Below are 15,724 nucleotides of genomic sequence, written 5' to 3' on the forward strand. Positions count from 1 at the left end.
AGGAGCTGGGCTCCTCTTGATGCTTTCCCCCTCTACAACTGCATCTTCTGGGTCCTTTCCCTAGTTGAAGACAGGTAAACGGAATTTGCAAAGGGAGCAGAGATACTTTCACTTACCCGTTGCCCTTGTGATCTGTCCCCTCCTCCATGGCAACCGTCCAAATGCAGCACTACCTGGGAGATGCCTGATGATTCTTTGGAAGGCCCTTCAGAGGCCTCTCCTCTGCACGTCTCCCTCTCCTAGAAACTCAGCCCCAGCGGAACTTTTCCAGGCTCCCTCAGCTCCCAATCCTGTGTAATCCACCCTGTAGACTTGCTGCTGGGGTCTCTTGCCTCAATGAGTCCCAGTTTAGGGTGGGGCTCCATCACAATCATTCAAGCCTTCCGTGACATCCACTTGGCCTATGGAAGACTCATGTGTCTATTTCCTGCCAGATAATGGGCGTGTGCCCTATTCCCCCACTGTTCATTTTCTCTGCCCCACCTTCCCTCCGCAGATCTCTTTCCCATTGCCCAAGTGAGCACAAAGGGCAGCTTAGAAAACCCATTGCAAAAGTAGATAATCTAAGTGAAAAATGATATTCTAGGCTCAACTTCTTGCTGGCATCCCTCTCTAATCTGACAAATCATCCTCTTTGTAGTACCCCTTGGCTTATTTTTAAAAGGGTGCCCGGGGCGCCTGGGTGGCTTAGTCGGTTAAGCGTCCGACTTTCGCTTGGGNGAGTGCCCTTCAAGAGTGGAAAGAAAAGGCACGGAACTCTTTCTGAGGCTGAAGATGGACAATTCAGCAGTTCCATGAAGCCTAGATTAATGAGTAGGGGGCAGCAGAATGAATTTGCTTCTTAATAAATCATAATCATCTATTTGTCCTCAAATGATCGCCCATCTGTTCTGAGACAATGAGAAAAGTCCTCCCTCAGTATCTTCTCATACTTACAGTGTATATGAACTCCACACAACTTTGCGTGTAGGTATTGCTCTGCCTCAAGAGTGAAGGTAGAAGTATGATGTCACACTATGAGAGCAGGGAAATTTCCATCACCTCACATCATGCATGGCACATAATAGGGCTCAATAAATATTAACTGAATAAAGAAAATAATGTGAACGAATAGCCCAAGGTCATGCTTAGGAAATGGCTGAACGGCATTCAAACTCAGCTCTTTTTACCCATCAATATCTCCCTAAATAAAGTGTTATCCTCACACTAGCAGTGATTATAGCCACAGCCCAGTGTCAGAACAGTTCCTCAGTTTGACTCAGACATGTCTTTTAGTGAAACATCTCATTTCTCTCCCCATATTGAAATCTGGTCCCATGAGGGTTCCATCCACTTACATGTGAAACCAATTAGCAGGTCCCAAGCTCAGAATGAGCTTATCCTGCCTGGGCTTGGCTGTCTATATTTTGCAGTTGCATATGGCTGGTGAGATCTCTCCATGGCAGAATCTTTAACATTCACACGGATCATTCTCCCCTGAGCTCTTCTATTTTCAGTTGCTTAAAAAGCAATAGGATCTGCGTGACATTTATCATCTCTTAATTACTGTAGGTTCTCAACTTCAGGGCTATTAAGGCTGCTTAGTTACTGGTAGGGACTTTAAAGTCCAAAAAGTACTGGATGGGTGGGTGGGTGGATGGATGGGTGGATGAATTGAGTGAATGCCTACATTTCAGGTAGTTGACACCATGTGATGTCTCTTGGTTAGTTTCAATTTCATAAACCAGAAAAGCAGTTGAATCTTAGAAAGTTAACAGAACTAAGGAAATAGTTTTCAAACAAGAAGCAATACCTTATCCAAACATAGGGAATATATGAAAAACTCACTTAAAATATTTGTCTAAAAATTGATGCTTGCTTCTTATGTGTATTATTATATGGAAGAACGTTTTTTAAATATTCGGCTTTAGAGCTGGGCCATGATGGAGACCCCAAGGATTTGGAAGACTCTGGAAGAGAGTTGGACAGACATCTAGTACCTCTGAGAGAAGAGAAAAGTTTTCTCTTCACTTCACTTGCACTGGCTGAATGTCAAGTAACCTTTGTGTTCCTTGCTGGAGCCAGAGCAGAGGGCGAGCCTGGGAAGACAGCACTCACGCCCCGCCTGTACCTAATTGACGTGGGCAAGGTGGGTGCTTCTTCTCCTTGGGTGCTACCTCCCAGGTCCATGGCCTGAGCCTCTGACATATAAAACAAATGAAAGCAGAAGAAATATATTTGCACTTGGCTTTGGATAGCATGGTTACTGTTATCCCAAGATATACAGTGGCCTCTAGTAATCACTGAAAACTGACCTGCAGGTTGAGAAGTGCAGGGAAACAGTCTGTGGGCTTGGCTTGGAAGGCTAGAGGAGCGAGGGGGGGCGGTGGCAACCCAGCACCACACAGTGTACCCTTCTGTGGCAGGAGAGAGGCCTGGGTGTCTATTCTTGGCATTGATCTGACTCTCTCATAAGTTTCTGGCAACCTCCCAGGGAGAACAGCATGTTCCCCGCTGAGTGTATAAAGGGCTTCAAAACATGTTTGTGAATGCGGCACAGTAGGCAGGGTCTGGTTTAGTCACTCCATGCCACCTCCAGCCTTTGCCTTTCTGGAGTGTCAAGGGGAAGTTTGCAGCCCAGACCTGCTATGTAACTCCTCGCAAGCTGGGCCGGCCCTTGGGTCCAGGCTGGGCATGTTGTTGGTGTTTTTGTGAGGCCCATATAATCAGAGTGGAGATCAATTTTTAGGGAGCCCGAATGCTCCTGTAGACCATGGTCCAAAAAATATTCTGTTGCAAGGAGTAAATATAGATAGAGTTTCAGCTGACTTCCAGCTATGGTCACAAAGGCCTCCTTTAGAAACCTGCACCTGTTTTTCAGGGTTAGATCTTCAGGCTGGGCATGATTACTCATCCTGTGGGAGCTAAGATAATGCAGATTAACATCAGCTCTGGGTACTGCCTGCTTAAAGGGACTGACTCACTCCGTGCTCCTCACACTACCTTTTCAGGAGAGTGAAAACTGAGCAGAGTGAGGAATTAGTCAGCTTGGCCTCAGGGACCCCTGAGGAGGCCACTGGAGTTTCCAGTAAACAGAAAAGGGGTTGTCAGAATGCCCATCAGCTCCTGGGTCTCATGGGCCAGCAACCCAGGTCCACTTGTCTTAGACTAGATCTAAGAGCAAACAGCAGCCAAGATATTGTGGAATATCTTAGGGACAAACTATTATAGATCATGAGATATTATCATGACAGACCTGTTCTTCTGGATGAGGGGGGTCCATAAAAATGAGGTTTGCCGTAGACCGTTCTGAAAGCAAACTATTGAAATTTCTCTGTCTTTGAATATATTTAGCACTTTCTCTAACCACTCCTAGCACATGGTCTACACTGTAGTTTGCCGACTGCACAGTCTTACTCTACTCCTGCCCAGTCCCGCCCCCCATGCAGTAACTCTCTCCTAAGTGTCTGAGCTTTCCTGGTCTTCTCTTTCCTGCTGTCCCATAAGCCTCTCAAATTCAGCATGTCCCAGAATAATCTTGTCATAAGAAACAGTCTAGCATTGTGGTTTAAAAACAAAACAAAACACATAGGCCTTGGTATGGGACTGATTGAGCTTGACTCCTGCCTATACCTCTTAATTAGCTATATGATCTTGAGCCATTGCATAACCTCTCTGTGTTGCGGTATACTTATCTGTAAAATACAACTCATAGTACTTTCCTCATAGGGTTGTAGTGTGAATGAGGTGAGTTAAAACATGTAAGATGATCAGCACCATTATATTTGCCATATTAGATCTGCCAATAACAATAGTTAAAAGAATGAATGAAGAAACACATTTAATGGTGAATCCAGCATTTGGCTGGTCAGGCTACTACTAACAGAAACAAAAACCAACAGAAAAAGAAGTCAAAACGTGAAAAACAGAATTTGAGGAGCCCAGAGCTAAGCAGTAATTTTGACATTAATTAGGTGACTTTGGTCAAGTCACGTAAGTTTTCTGATCTTCATCACTTTACCTGTAAAACAGGGATGGTTCTAATAGCTACCAATGGTCAGCTGCTGACCATGTGGCTGGCCTTATGCTAAGCACTCTATAGGAATTATAAATAAATAGTGAGATTTAATAATCATATCAGAATAATCACTGGTGATAGATGATGTAATATTCTTTTATTTATTCATTCAATAGTTTCATATCAAGTGACTATTAAGTGCCAGAAGTTGAGATTCAAAACGGAACAAATTACAAAATATTTGAACAGGCAGTCCGCCAAAGACCATGAATAGTCAATAAGCACATGAAAGCTGTTTAACATCTTTAGCCCTCGAGGGAATGTGAATTAAAACTACAAAGACATATGAATACCTAGCCATCCAAATAGCTAAAATTAAAAAGACTGACACCACTAAATGTTGACGAAAATATATAACAACCAGAACTCATATATATTGCTGATGGAAATGAAAAAATGCACATCACTTTGGAACACTGTTTGGCATCACTTATAAAGGTCTTGACTGACCTTTCAATTCCGCCCCTGAATATTTACTCAAGGGAAATGGAAAAGCGTCCACAAAGAGACTTGAAGAAGAATGTTTATAGCAGGTGTGTCTACTGTAGTAGTCAGGGCTCTCCAGAGGCACAAACCAATAGGACTTGAGAGAGAGAGAAGCATTAAGGCATTGGCTTATACCATGTTAGGGGCTGGCACATCTGAAATATGAAGGGCAGGCTGGCAACCTGGAGACCCTGAGAAGACTTTATGTTTTCACTCTGAGTCAGAGGGCAGTGTGGAGGCAGAAAAAGACTGAGGTCTACAGTCTTTTTCAGATAGTTGTCCACTGATTGTATGTGGCCCAGCCTATAATATGGAGTATTAGGAGTCTGAGTAAACTCAAGGTCTACTGATTTAAGTGTTAGCCACTGTTACAAAATATCTTCATGCACCATCAAGATGGGTATTTGACCAAATATCTGGGCACCATAGTCTGCCCAAGTTGACACATAAGAGTAATCATCACATTCATCATTATTCCAAACTGGAAATGAGATCAGCAGGAGAATAGATAAACAGCTTGTGTACATTCATACAGTGGAACACTAATAAGATATAAAGAGGTACAAACTACTGATACATGTGAAAATGGATGAATCTCAAAATATTATGTAAAGACAAAGAAGTCAGACACAAAAGGGTATAGGCTGTATAATCCATTTCTATGAAATTCAAGAAGTAAATCTAACCTCTGGTGGTAGAAATAGTATGGTGTTGCCTATGGGAGGCGAGAATTTACTGGAAAGAGGAAGGAAGAAACATTCTGGGGTAATAAATGTGTTCACTATTTTCATTAAAGTGTTTATTACACAGGCATACATCTTTGTGTGACTTTATCCAATTAAATATTTAAAAATTATGGGGGCATCTGGGTGGCTCAGTCCAGTAATCATCAGACTCTTATCTCTGCTCAGGTCATGATCTGATGGTTCATGAGTTTGAGCCCCACATTGGGCTCTGTGCTAACCTCGTGGAGCCTGCTTGGAATTCTCTCTCCCCCTCTCTCTCTGCCCCTACCCCACTTGTGCTCTCTCTCTCTCAAAACAAGTAAACTTTAAAAAAAAAAAAAAGCATTTAAAAGGGCTCCTGGGTGGCTAAGTTGGTTTAGCGTCTAACTTTGGCTCAGGTCATGATCTTACAGTTCATGGAATCGAGTCCCGCATTGGGCTCTGTGCTGACAGCTAGAAGCCTGGAGCCTGCTTCAGATTCTGTGTCTCCCTTTCTCTCTGTCCCTCTCCTGCTTTGTCTCTCTCTCTCTCTCTCAAAAATAATAAATAAACATTAAAAAACATTTAAAAATTATGTATTTTTCTGTTTGTAAATTTTACCTTAATTTAAAAAACAAAAAAACAAAAAACCTCTTAGTTACAGTTCCTTCCAGCCTAGCTGGGGAGACATATATGCAGAAAGACATTGTCAGCATGATGTGATGAGTGATGCACTTAACAGAATTAGCTTCTTAAGGCTCTTTTTTTTTTTTAATGTTTTTTATTTATTTCTAGGAGAGAGAGAGAGAGAGACAGCATGAGCAGGGGAGAGTCAGAGAGAGAGGGAGTCACAGACTGAAACAGACTCCAGGCTCCGAGCGGGCAGTCAGCACAGAGCCTGACACGGGGCTCAAACCCACAAACCGCGAGATCATGACCTATGCGAAAGTCGGACGCTTAACCCACTAAGCCACCCAGGCGCCCCTAGCTTCTTAAGGCTTTTAAAGAGTAGGTGGGGAATAGGCACTAGTAGTTCTTAAAGTACCCCAAATGTTCTAACATGTAGCCTAGACTGAGAACCACTACCTTAACAGTGCCCCATGTAGGCTGGGACTTTGTCTTCCATTATTCACCTTTGAATCTTCATCACCTGGTAGAGGGTCCAACTCAACAAATATTTGTTGAATAAATTCTATGTTTCCTTCAAGAAAGAGAGAAGGAAAGAAAGAGAAAGAAAGAAAGAAAGAAAGAAAGAAAGAAAGAAAGAAAGAAAGAAAGAAAGAAAGAAAGAAAGAAAGAAAGAAAGAAAGAAAGAAAAGAGAAAGAAGGAAGGAAGGAAGGAAGAAAAGAAAGAAAGAAAGAAAGAAAGAAAGAAAGAAAGAAAGAAAGAAAGAAAGAAAGAAAGAAAGAAAGAAAATAAAGGAAGGTAGAAAAGAAGGAAGGAAGAGAAAAAAAAAGACCCTGTGCCCGTAATCATCACCTACCTTCTAATTCTGCCAGCTTTTTCTTTATATAACACCTGACCATGAGCCTGTGAGAATTTTGGGAATAGGACTCAGAGACAAAAAGATTTCGTCTTGTCTATCAACGCCAAGCACATGGCACTGGCAGTCTAGATACTGTGTTGAGAGGGACTCTGAGACGGAGTCAGGGTTCAAAAGGACAGAATACCTTGATTCATCAGTATTGTCTGCCAAAGGAGTGAAAAGTGACACGCCACACTTTTTTCATCTCAAGAAGTCGAGCACCATGAATAACTAAATAAGAAAGGCAGGCTATTCCTATAGACAGTACAAGTTAAATGGACCAGTCATCCCAAGGCCAAAATATATGTCAGGACTGTTGAAAACCAACTTGAATATCAACACATTGCAAGACAGTCAGTCTGTTTGATTTACGTGGATGTGTCCAGGGTCTACACACATACAGATTTCCTTCTGTGGGCTGCAGCACGTACTGATGACATATCATTGACCAGATATCTCCATACTTTCCACTCACTTTGGTTTGCTAGGTGTGCGGGTGTGTAAATTTTTCCGGCATGTGTAGGGTCTATAAGTCACATGGCTGACACTGTTTGTTAGTGTGTGTGACCAGCTATTCCAAGACTATCTTAGGAAGGGACATTAAATGAATGGAATTACTTAATGAAGTTGCCTACCTCTGTGCCGCACAAAACAGAAACTAAGTGCGATGTTTTTTCTTCCAGATTATGTAACCAGAGGATAGAGACCTGCGGTTCTAATGATCTCTTCCTCATTCCCAGACTTTCCAATGAAGAGCAGAACAGATATGTCTGAAACTGTAACCAGAAGATTAATGAAATTTGCCACAGAATACTCTTTTGCCTTCCTTGAGCTTTCTGGTTGAATTTTGTCCAAGGCTGTGTTTCAGAAGGGAGAGCTGCTGGTAGTCCACAGCTCTGATTCATGGCCGGAAGAAAGTTCTACACTGCCCCCTTCAGGCCAAGCCAAGTTAAGAGCAGAGAGCCATAACCAAGTGGGCTTGGAACAGCTTGCCACAGAGAACTTGTGCCATAGAAAACTCATCGTGTTTAAATAAAGTCCAGTAGGGAAGCCTGGGTGGCTCAGTCGGTTAGGCGTCTGACTTCAGCCCAGGTCATGATCTCATAGTTTGTGGGTTCGGGCCCCGCCTCGGCCTCTGTGCTGACAGCTACCTCAGAGCCTGGAGCCTGCTTCAGATTCTTTTTCTCCCTCTCTCTGTCCCTCCCCCTGCTCATGCTCGCGCTCTGTCTCTCTCTCAGAAATAAATAAAACATTTAATATATAATGCTCTCCTGTTCACATGCACACAGCTGACCCAGGTAGTGTCTGAGCATTTTCTGGCTTCAACTACAAACGGGAACCCTGCCTCAGGTGCTTTATGTGCATCATTTCATTTAGTTTCCAGAAGAGCCTTGTAAATCAGGTAATTAATCCCTTCTATCCAATTAAAGAAATTGACACCTAGGTCAAGAAACCAGCTCAAATTCACATAGATATTAAGGGGCACAATCAAGATTAAAATTCCAAACCACTGAATTACCAAATCCGTATTTTTCCCCAGGAGCCACGCTGAACTGCTTACAAATGGGAGCAAACGCTGCAGTTTCTTTGTATGTATCTTTATTGTAGAGCTGCCCAAAGGTTACTTAGAAACCATTTGCAGCTGCCTAAGCTTTTCTTAATGGACCATCCTAAGAGGTCCTTCACTGTTGCTCAGACTTCAGCGGTGTTGGGATTTCTGTGGCCCCTGAAGGGCCTCATCATGGCAGTACTTCTGTAAACAATTTTTCACTTGAACACTGCCATAGTGAAAATTATATGCAGTCCTAGAACTTCAAGTTTTGCCTCTGTTCCCTCATCCCCTTATGTGCTGGAAGGAGTACTTCCTTCCCCCCACACCCCTATCCTGGTGCAATTGAAAAAAAACCTTCTTTAGCTTTTGATATTAAAAACAACAACAACAACAACAAGGCTATATTATATAGTCGCTTCTTTGATTGAATAGATCATTCCATACGATTGGAGTGGTTTATGTGAGAAGGGCTAATGTCATGTTTAGACTTTTTTTCATATCTAAATCTTCAGAATTGTGTTTGGGGGGAGCAGGGAAGAAGAGGGGAATGGTAAAGGCAGTTTTCTGTATCAAGCATCATGAAAGTGCTCTGTACATGATAAAATACCATATAAATGTTATGTAGTTGTGCCATAACCATTACTTCCATAAAAGTTACGTGGTTGGAAAAAGAGTAATTATGATAAGAATAATACTCTCTTGGTTCCCCATATGGTGGTTCCCCCGTCGTTCAAGATACTTCATAATCTGATCCTGCCCAGCCCTGCCAACCTCACCAATCATTCACCTTCTGCTTCCATCTAATTGGTGATGGTGAAAACTCATCATATATTTCAACCCTAACCCTTCACTGAGGCTATTGACTTACCTTAATCCTCCCCCTCCACTGCTCTGCTCCTACTCAAATTATTCCTCAAGCCCCACCCCTCTTCAGGTCACAGCTCAAGTCCACTTGCTTGACTACTGGTCACAGTACCCTCTGTCTTCCCTCAAGGCCAACAGCTCTTACCATCTGGACCACCACCGAGGATCTCACTAGCTTGTGAATGTCACGATCCCTAGAGGAATTGAACTGCACACTCAGAAAGGGTGACTGAAGGTAATTTCATCAGTACAACGTATAGAAAGAAGCATTGGTAGCAAGAAATGACGACGGGCCTCGGACACAGACAACAGGAGGAAGTGCCTGCTGCGCTTAGGTCTGAAGGAACAAGTGGAGGAAGCAGTTACTATAATCCAAGGGAAACAGTAGCTCAGGAGAAGTGTCCCTCACAGGAGCCGTGCCTTGGGAAAGGAATTCAGCTGCGTTCAAGAGGAGGCTCAGTAGGGAAGCAACCAGGAAGTGTCCCGGTCTCCATCTCCTCTTGCCCTTCGGTCTGCTGGTGGTCTTGCCATTGGCTGAACCCAGCAGGAAGCCAGGCAGGCAGGAATTCAGCGGATGCGGCCCGTGGAGGTTGTCCAGCCAGGCAGGACCCAGAAGGGAGAGAGTTTATGGTTAGAAGTACAGCTCTTTTCATACGACTTGCTCTCTGAATCGAAGGTTATCTGACCTCCGCTGGTTCCCATTTTTGGTCAACCAAACACTGACATTTAGCTTCCTCTGAATACGGAATAGGGCAGTGAGTAAACGTCTTCCCTTGTGACCGTGGCCAGTGTCTGGCCTCCTGGTACCTAACTTCTACCTCTAAGATATCCTTAAACTCCCCATGAGAGTTCTGTTTTGTCAATTCTTCATGCTCAATGAGCACTAAGAACTAGTCCACCAGTGTCTTTAATTTAGGACGTACAAGGCGGCATCATTATTTTATTTCCATGGCTGGATTAGCATATATTTGGATAGCAGTTATCCAATATCATTGAGGCATACCTATATCTGAGAAAACCAATTACTAAAGAAGAATTTTGAGCACACCAGTCCACTTAGTGTTGCTAAAAAGAGAGACAGAGGAAGAAAAGGAAAGAAAACAACTGTTTCTTAAGTGATCCTTTTTCATATTTCATGTATTGCTTTGCTTTGGTGATAAGTATGACCAAAAATAGAAAGAAGTCAATTTATCACTAAAATACAGGTTTCAAAAACAATTCCAATCGACCATTTTATGTCAGGCTGACAGAAAAATAGCTCCGGTTGATAGTATCTCATAAAAAAAAAAAAAACACTGTGTACTGTTTTCTTACTTTTTAGTAAAAACAAATGGAAACATGGTGTCACCGATGGTGAATCTTGCAGTGAATTGGCATCAACACGCCTCTCTTCCTTCCACTTATTTCACAGAACGACACTTTTAGTAGTATTGAATAGATTCTTGAAAGTGAAAGAATAATAGAAAGAAATCCTTCAACCCTCCTAATTCGGTCACTCTGATGTGCAATGACCCTCCCCTCCAGGAATCTTACTGCTAACCTACATTCCTTCTGCTACAAAGTTAACCTCTCTTACTCTTTCCCTCTTTGAAGATGGAAACGTGAAGACAGCTGCTCTCTGCCCACGTGATGAATTTCAAGGGACTCCATAACCCTCATGAAATGGTAAAAGGAGTCATTACCTCTTCGATAAACCCATTTACAAAAGGGCAAAGTTTCCTAAAGTAATTAATTCGGTTGTTTGCTAATGGTCCAAATCCATGTTAGTTCAACATTTATCCCTCACCTCAAAAAAAAAAAAAAAAAAAAAAAAAGCCCAAGAAGGTCAAGAACCTGGTTTGTCTTCTGATTCCAGCTCTGAGCAAAGTGCACCATAGGAGCTCCAGAAATATTTGCCAACCTGAGAAAAATCCACCATGTATCACCTTGGCTATAGTTTCACTCTGAGAATATATCACCTTACTGGTAGAAGCCTCTCCCTAAATAATAACGATGATGGAAGTAACAAGGACAATAGTCATAAAATGCTTACTATTCTATATGCTTTAATGTGTAAACAATTTAATCCTCGGATGGGGTTTAGGACATGCCACCCAAAAGTATGATACTTCGGCATATTGAATATTTTAACCTAAAGGAGTTTGAGAAAACAACAGAAGCAAGAAGGTCACTCTGACCTACCCCACCCCTTTCTCTCCTGAAACAGGTCATAAAACCCTCCTGCAGGAGGTGTCCTCTGTGTACCCAGAGGAAAGACTCATTTTCATCTTTTAAAACAAAGGAACACCAGAGAAGAATCCTAACAAACAGGACTGGCTCGGTTTCCCCTCACACTCCTTAAGGACCGATCATGTTTTCTACACAACTGACCACTCTTTATCAAACTTAACATAAAAATACTCAGTTCTGTTTCTTCAGATCCTCATTTCCTTATGAAAGTTCCAATGTCCTGTAAAACTTGTATGTTTTTCTCCTACAATCTTTGTCCGTTTTTCAAACCCAACCTGAGACCCTAAGAGAGTCAAGGAAAACTTCTTCCTCCTCTACACCTCAAAACAATCATATACAACTTTTATTATATAGATCCCATTATTATTTCCATTTTATAAATGAGGAAACTGAGGCATGAAGCCTATCCCTAGACAATGGATCAAATAAGGTTGGGAATTAGAAAAGGAACTCAGGTAGATGGGCGCCAGAGCCAAAACTCTTAACATCTACCCATAATGCGTCTGTTCATATTCCTAAGGAAAGTGACAATGAATTTCTTCCAGATGCTGGCCACGGTGTCTCTGTTTCAAAGAAAATCAGTAATTGAGATAGTTTTTTTAAAAAAAGTTTTGAAAGTGTGCCAGTTTAAAACTTCTTGAGTTCTTCACGATCCGGTGGGTAACAAAAAGAAAAGGCTCAGCTGTGTTTTCCAGCATTGATAACCCACTGCAAATGGTTTGTTACTTTTCTTATCTGTACAATCAGCTTTCGACTGCTGTGTTTTTTATTAGAAGCCACTGGGTTCAGGATGGAAGGACCAAGTGGCAATGTAGCACTACGTGATTAAGAAACGTGTCTAGATCCTGAGAAGGGGAGAAGGCTGGATGGGTGGTCTTCCCTCAGATTAAAGATCCTTCCTCACATGTAACTTACCAAAGAGAAGAGGTTTGTTTTTTTCAGCTCGCTAAATGACTATTTACAGGAAGTCACAAAAGTGGCATCATTTCCTCTGTTGCTGCTCCTTGGGTTATGTGAATGAGAAGAATGAAGGCAAATGAAAAGCCCAGGAGAAGAGACATGGTGACAGGTGGGAGAAAATTGGTGACAGGCGGGAAAGAGTGAGTTCTTTCTTTATCATTAAAACACTCTTGTTCCTCCACCAACTCCCTGCCTCCTATTTGTGTTTACCCTTTACTTCTGAAAATATTATTCACTTACAGGCACATTTCCTCACCCTCTTTTTCTTTCCAAGTGTTAAAGAAAGCAGTGACACATGTAGAGCTCTTCAGAGATCTATCGCTTTAGTCAAAAAAGTCTTATCGGTAAATAAACAACTCCCAAAGATGAAAGGAAACAAGGGCTTTAGTTAAGTCCTCTAAATAGAAGTTCAGAGATGAGAAGAAATAACTTTTAAATGTACGAGTAAACAATTCAAAACAAGTAGGCATGTATTATGTGCTAATTAACATAAAATGTTTATGCACAAGCGAGCAGATTGAGAAATGTTTTCTGATGCAAGGAACATCCTTTCCCCTTGTCCTCAGCGTTAAGTTTTATTGACAAAGACAGTGCATCACAGATGTTTCGGCCATATATTCCCAAAGGTGGGGGCCACATGCATCTCCCCTCAGCACTTCCTGCTGCAAGCAAACCATTTTTTGAAGGACCACGTTTTATATGACTAGTTTATACAAATTCAGCAACCTATTCCACAATGTATAGATCCTCTCAAAATATTTGAATAAAACTGAAGAACACCAGAGAGGTCATTGTATCTACCCACGACTTTTCCTCCAGGGCACAGGGAGTACGAAAAGTTTACAAGCACAGTCTAGGTGGTGGGCTGACGGAATCTGTGACATCATCTCTACCCAAACTCAAGCATCTAAAGTTAAGTAAGATGAAGAACCACACACAAAGAGCAACCTGCTCACAACCGGCAAATGGATTTGTTTGTGTTTAATTGCTTCTGCTCTAACCTCTAAAAAACGACACTAAGAGACAATGAGCTTATCTAAAAGTGAGTAGCAAGAACAGGAAAGTGAAGCGCACATGGCCTCCTAAACCCTGAGGTCCAGAGGTTAATCAACTGTATTTCACTTTCTGCAAAACACCAACAAGCCTGACTGGCACACATATCTTCCCAAGTCTCTCAAACTTTTACCATTTTCGAAAAGTCTCTCGATTTGCTTTCTGTAGCCGGCCGTTGGTAGCAAAGGGCTCCTCATTTTCCAGCTAAAATGCTCTGAAATGTCGGTCTACTACACCATGAGGCCACGTAACCAACTTTAAGTTCTTCCCTTCACACACTTTCTTATACACATGTTCCTAAACTTCCTTGTCGCATACATGGGAGCCATCGAGTGTGCAATATTTTTCCCGAGGGGAACTCTAAACAGGGAGTCCTACTAAGATAAAAAGTTTCTAGATGTTGGGAGAAACTGAAAGTGAATGCATTTACACTAACAGCAGCAGGAGCTCCTCTGCGTCACATCGTCCCTTCACTCTTAATATTCACGCTTAAAAGGAAAACCACACTTCGGGTCGGAAACATGACTTTGAAAGGCAAGCGCGAAAACTGAGTCTGCACCTGTACTCTTGCCCCTGACATTTGACCCTGTCGTTCCCTGCTTGTATGTCCGGATCCTCTGCTAAGTGGTGAGATTCTGGAGGGCAAGAGTCCTCATTTTACATTCATCTTTGCTTCTCCAGTCTCTGGCTCAATGCGCGTAGGTTGAAATGTCCATTTTTCAACTATTAAATGGACTTGGCTTTTCGTTTCTAATTTAACTCAAAGATCTCCTTGTTTTGACTATGCTCGTGTGCTCTCTTCACCAAAAAAATGAATTGAAGAGATTAGAGTGGGGATCAGAGTTTGCCAAACTAGTGACAATAATCTCTGCCAAGTGGTAACGGTGGCGGGAAGGAANATTCTGCCAACTCAATAGTAATGTAAACTTATTACTGATAAGGGAGAGAATGAGATTGGTTGTGTGAAAACCTGGGTCCCATTTCAATTGAGATGATACATGAAAAATTTTACAAAAATATATCAGGCACCAAGTAAAAACACTATACACATTAGTTATCTCTGCTGTCAGTACCTTCTGGATCCATTCTTGTCTTTGAGAATTCCTTAACTTTACTTCTTGTTTATTTCCCCTCACCATGATGCCCTAGGATTAATGACGTGGAGTTTGTCAAGTGTTTTGAAATCCCTGAAGTGTTATAATCAACCCAAGTACCATTTTATTTATGCAAACTGTGTCGACCCGGTGAGTCCACTTAAATATCTAGGATTGGGAACTTCTGTCTCATAAGGCTTAATAAATGATTCCCTCTGGCTCTAAAAGCAAGTACTTTTTCAATGACAATGGGAGGGAAAGCAAAGGAATTGCTCTGTGACATCTGTTGTGCAATGTTCTTCGAATGGCGCATCTCGATAAATGCATGAGAGTCCTCGGAGAGTTACTGCACACAGTGAAGAGAGAGTGGTAAAAATCCCAGTATCTCTGCAAAGGAAAAAGCAAGACAGGTTAAAGGCAGAAAAGCCCTGGAGTTTACATCAGTAAAAGCCCACAATGAGGCAGTGAGTCCCTACATTATACATCATGGCGGCTTTCTAGGGTCTCCCACAGTGAGACAAAATTAAACATGAAATTGGGATGGGGTCGCAGTGGTGGTACATAAGGAGAGAAGAGAGACGATGGGGATACATGACTCTATGCCAGCAAATGAGATAAAGCATACTTATGTGAACTGCCTGAGCCAGTGTATATCAAAACGAGCAATGTGAAATTAATCTAAATGCTATTGTATACACTTGGCGTGCCTTCTGCGGCCCATACACTCAGATATTTATTCTATTAATGACACAAAGGCAGGTTAAGTAACTTTTAAAGGGTAAGATAGTTAAAAAGTAGCAGAATAAGACTGCCTCTAGGCTGTTGGCTTCTGATGAACTTTGCACTCTGCTCCTGATACTTCTCCAACCCTGGACGGAAAGACAGAAGCTAAAACGGCTACAACCGAGAACAGGAGGCTCAGAGGGAGGAAGGGAGGGTAGGAGGACCGCTTTGCAAAGGCAGCAAAGTCCATTTGCTGAGTGGGAACTCAGCTTGGTTACTGGCTTTCTTCAGAACTCCTTAAGGGTCTTTAATATGGCTCCTGCCTACATCAAGGCTTCAAGATCCTGAAAAGGGAATGAAATGTTCTACAGAAAGACTAACCTTCTGGTAAAAATATTACATGTGCAATCTCAATTACTATTATTACTATTACTGTTATTATTATCATTAAATTATCTAAATTATTGAGGAGAAAG

General features: G+C 42.0%; 1 protein-coding gene across 1 annotated transcript in view; it reads right to left on the reverse strand.

Annotated features, from left to right (window-relative positions):
• Nucleotides 1-14,626: 14,626 nt before the first annotated feature.
• Nucleotides 14,627-15,724, reverse strand: part of ASB4 (ankyrin repeat and SOCS box containing 4) — a 57,385-nt gene continuing 56,287 nt past the window's right edge. Inside the window, exon 5 of the mRNA XM_077765372.1 lies at nucleotides 14,627-14,912. Within this exon, the coding sequence (XP_077621498.1) occupies nucleotides 14,724-14,912 (189 nt within the window). The 3' untranslated portion in view covers nucleotides 14,627-14,723. The remainder of the gene's footprint in view (nucleotides 14,913-15,724) is intronic.

This window comes from Crocuta crocuta, unplaced genomic scaffold, assembly GCF_008692635.1.
Source record: "Crocuta crocuta isolate KB4526 unplaced genomic scaffold, BGI_CrCroc_1.0 scaffold14, whole genome shotgun sequence".
In the NCBI taxonomy this organism is placed as follows: domain Eukaryota; kingdom Metazoa; phylum Chordata; class Mammalia; order Carnivora; family Hyaenidae; genus Crocuta; species Crocuta crocuta.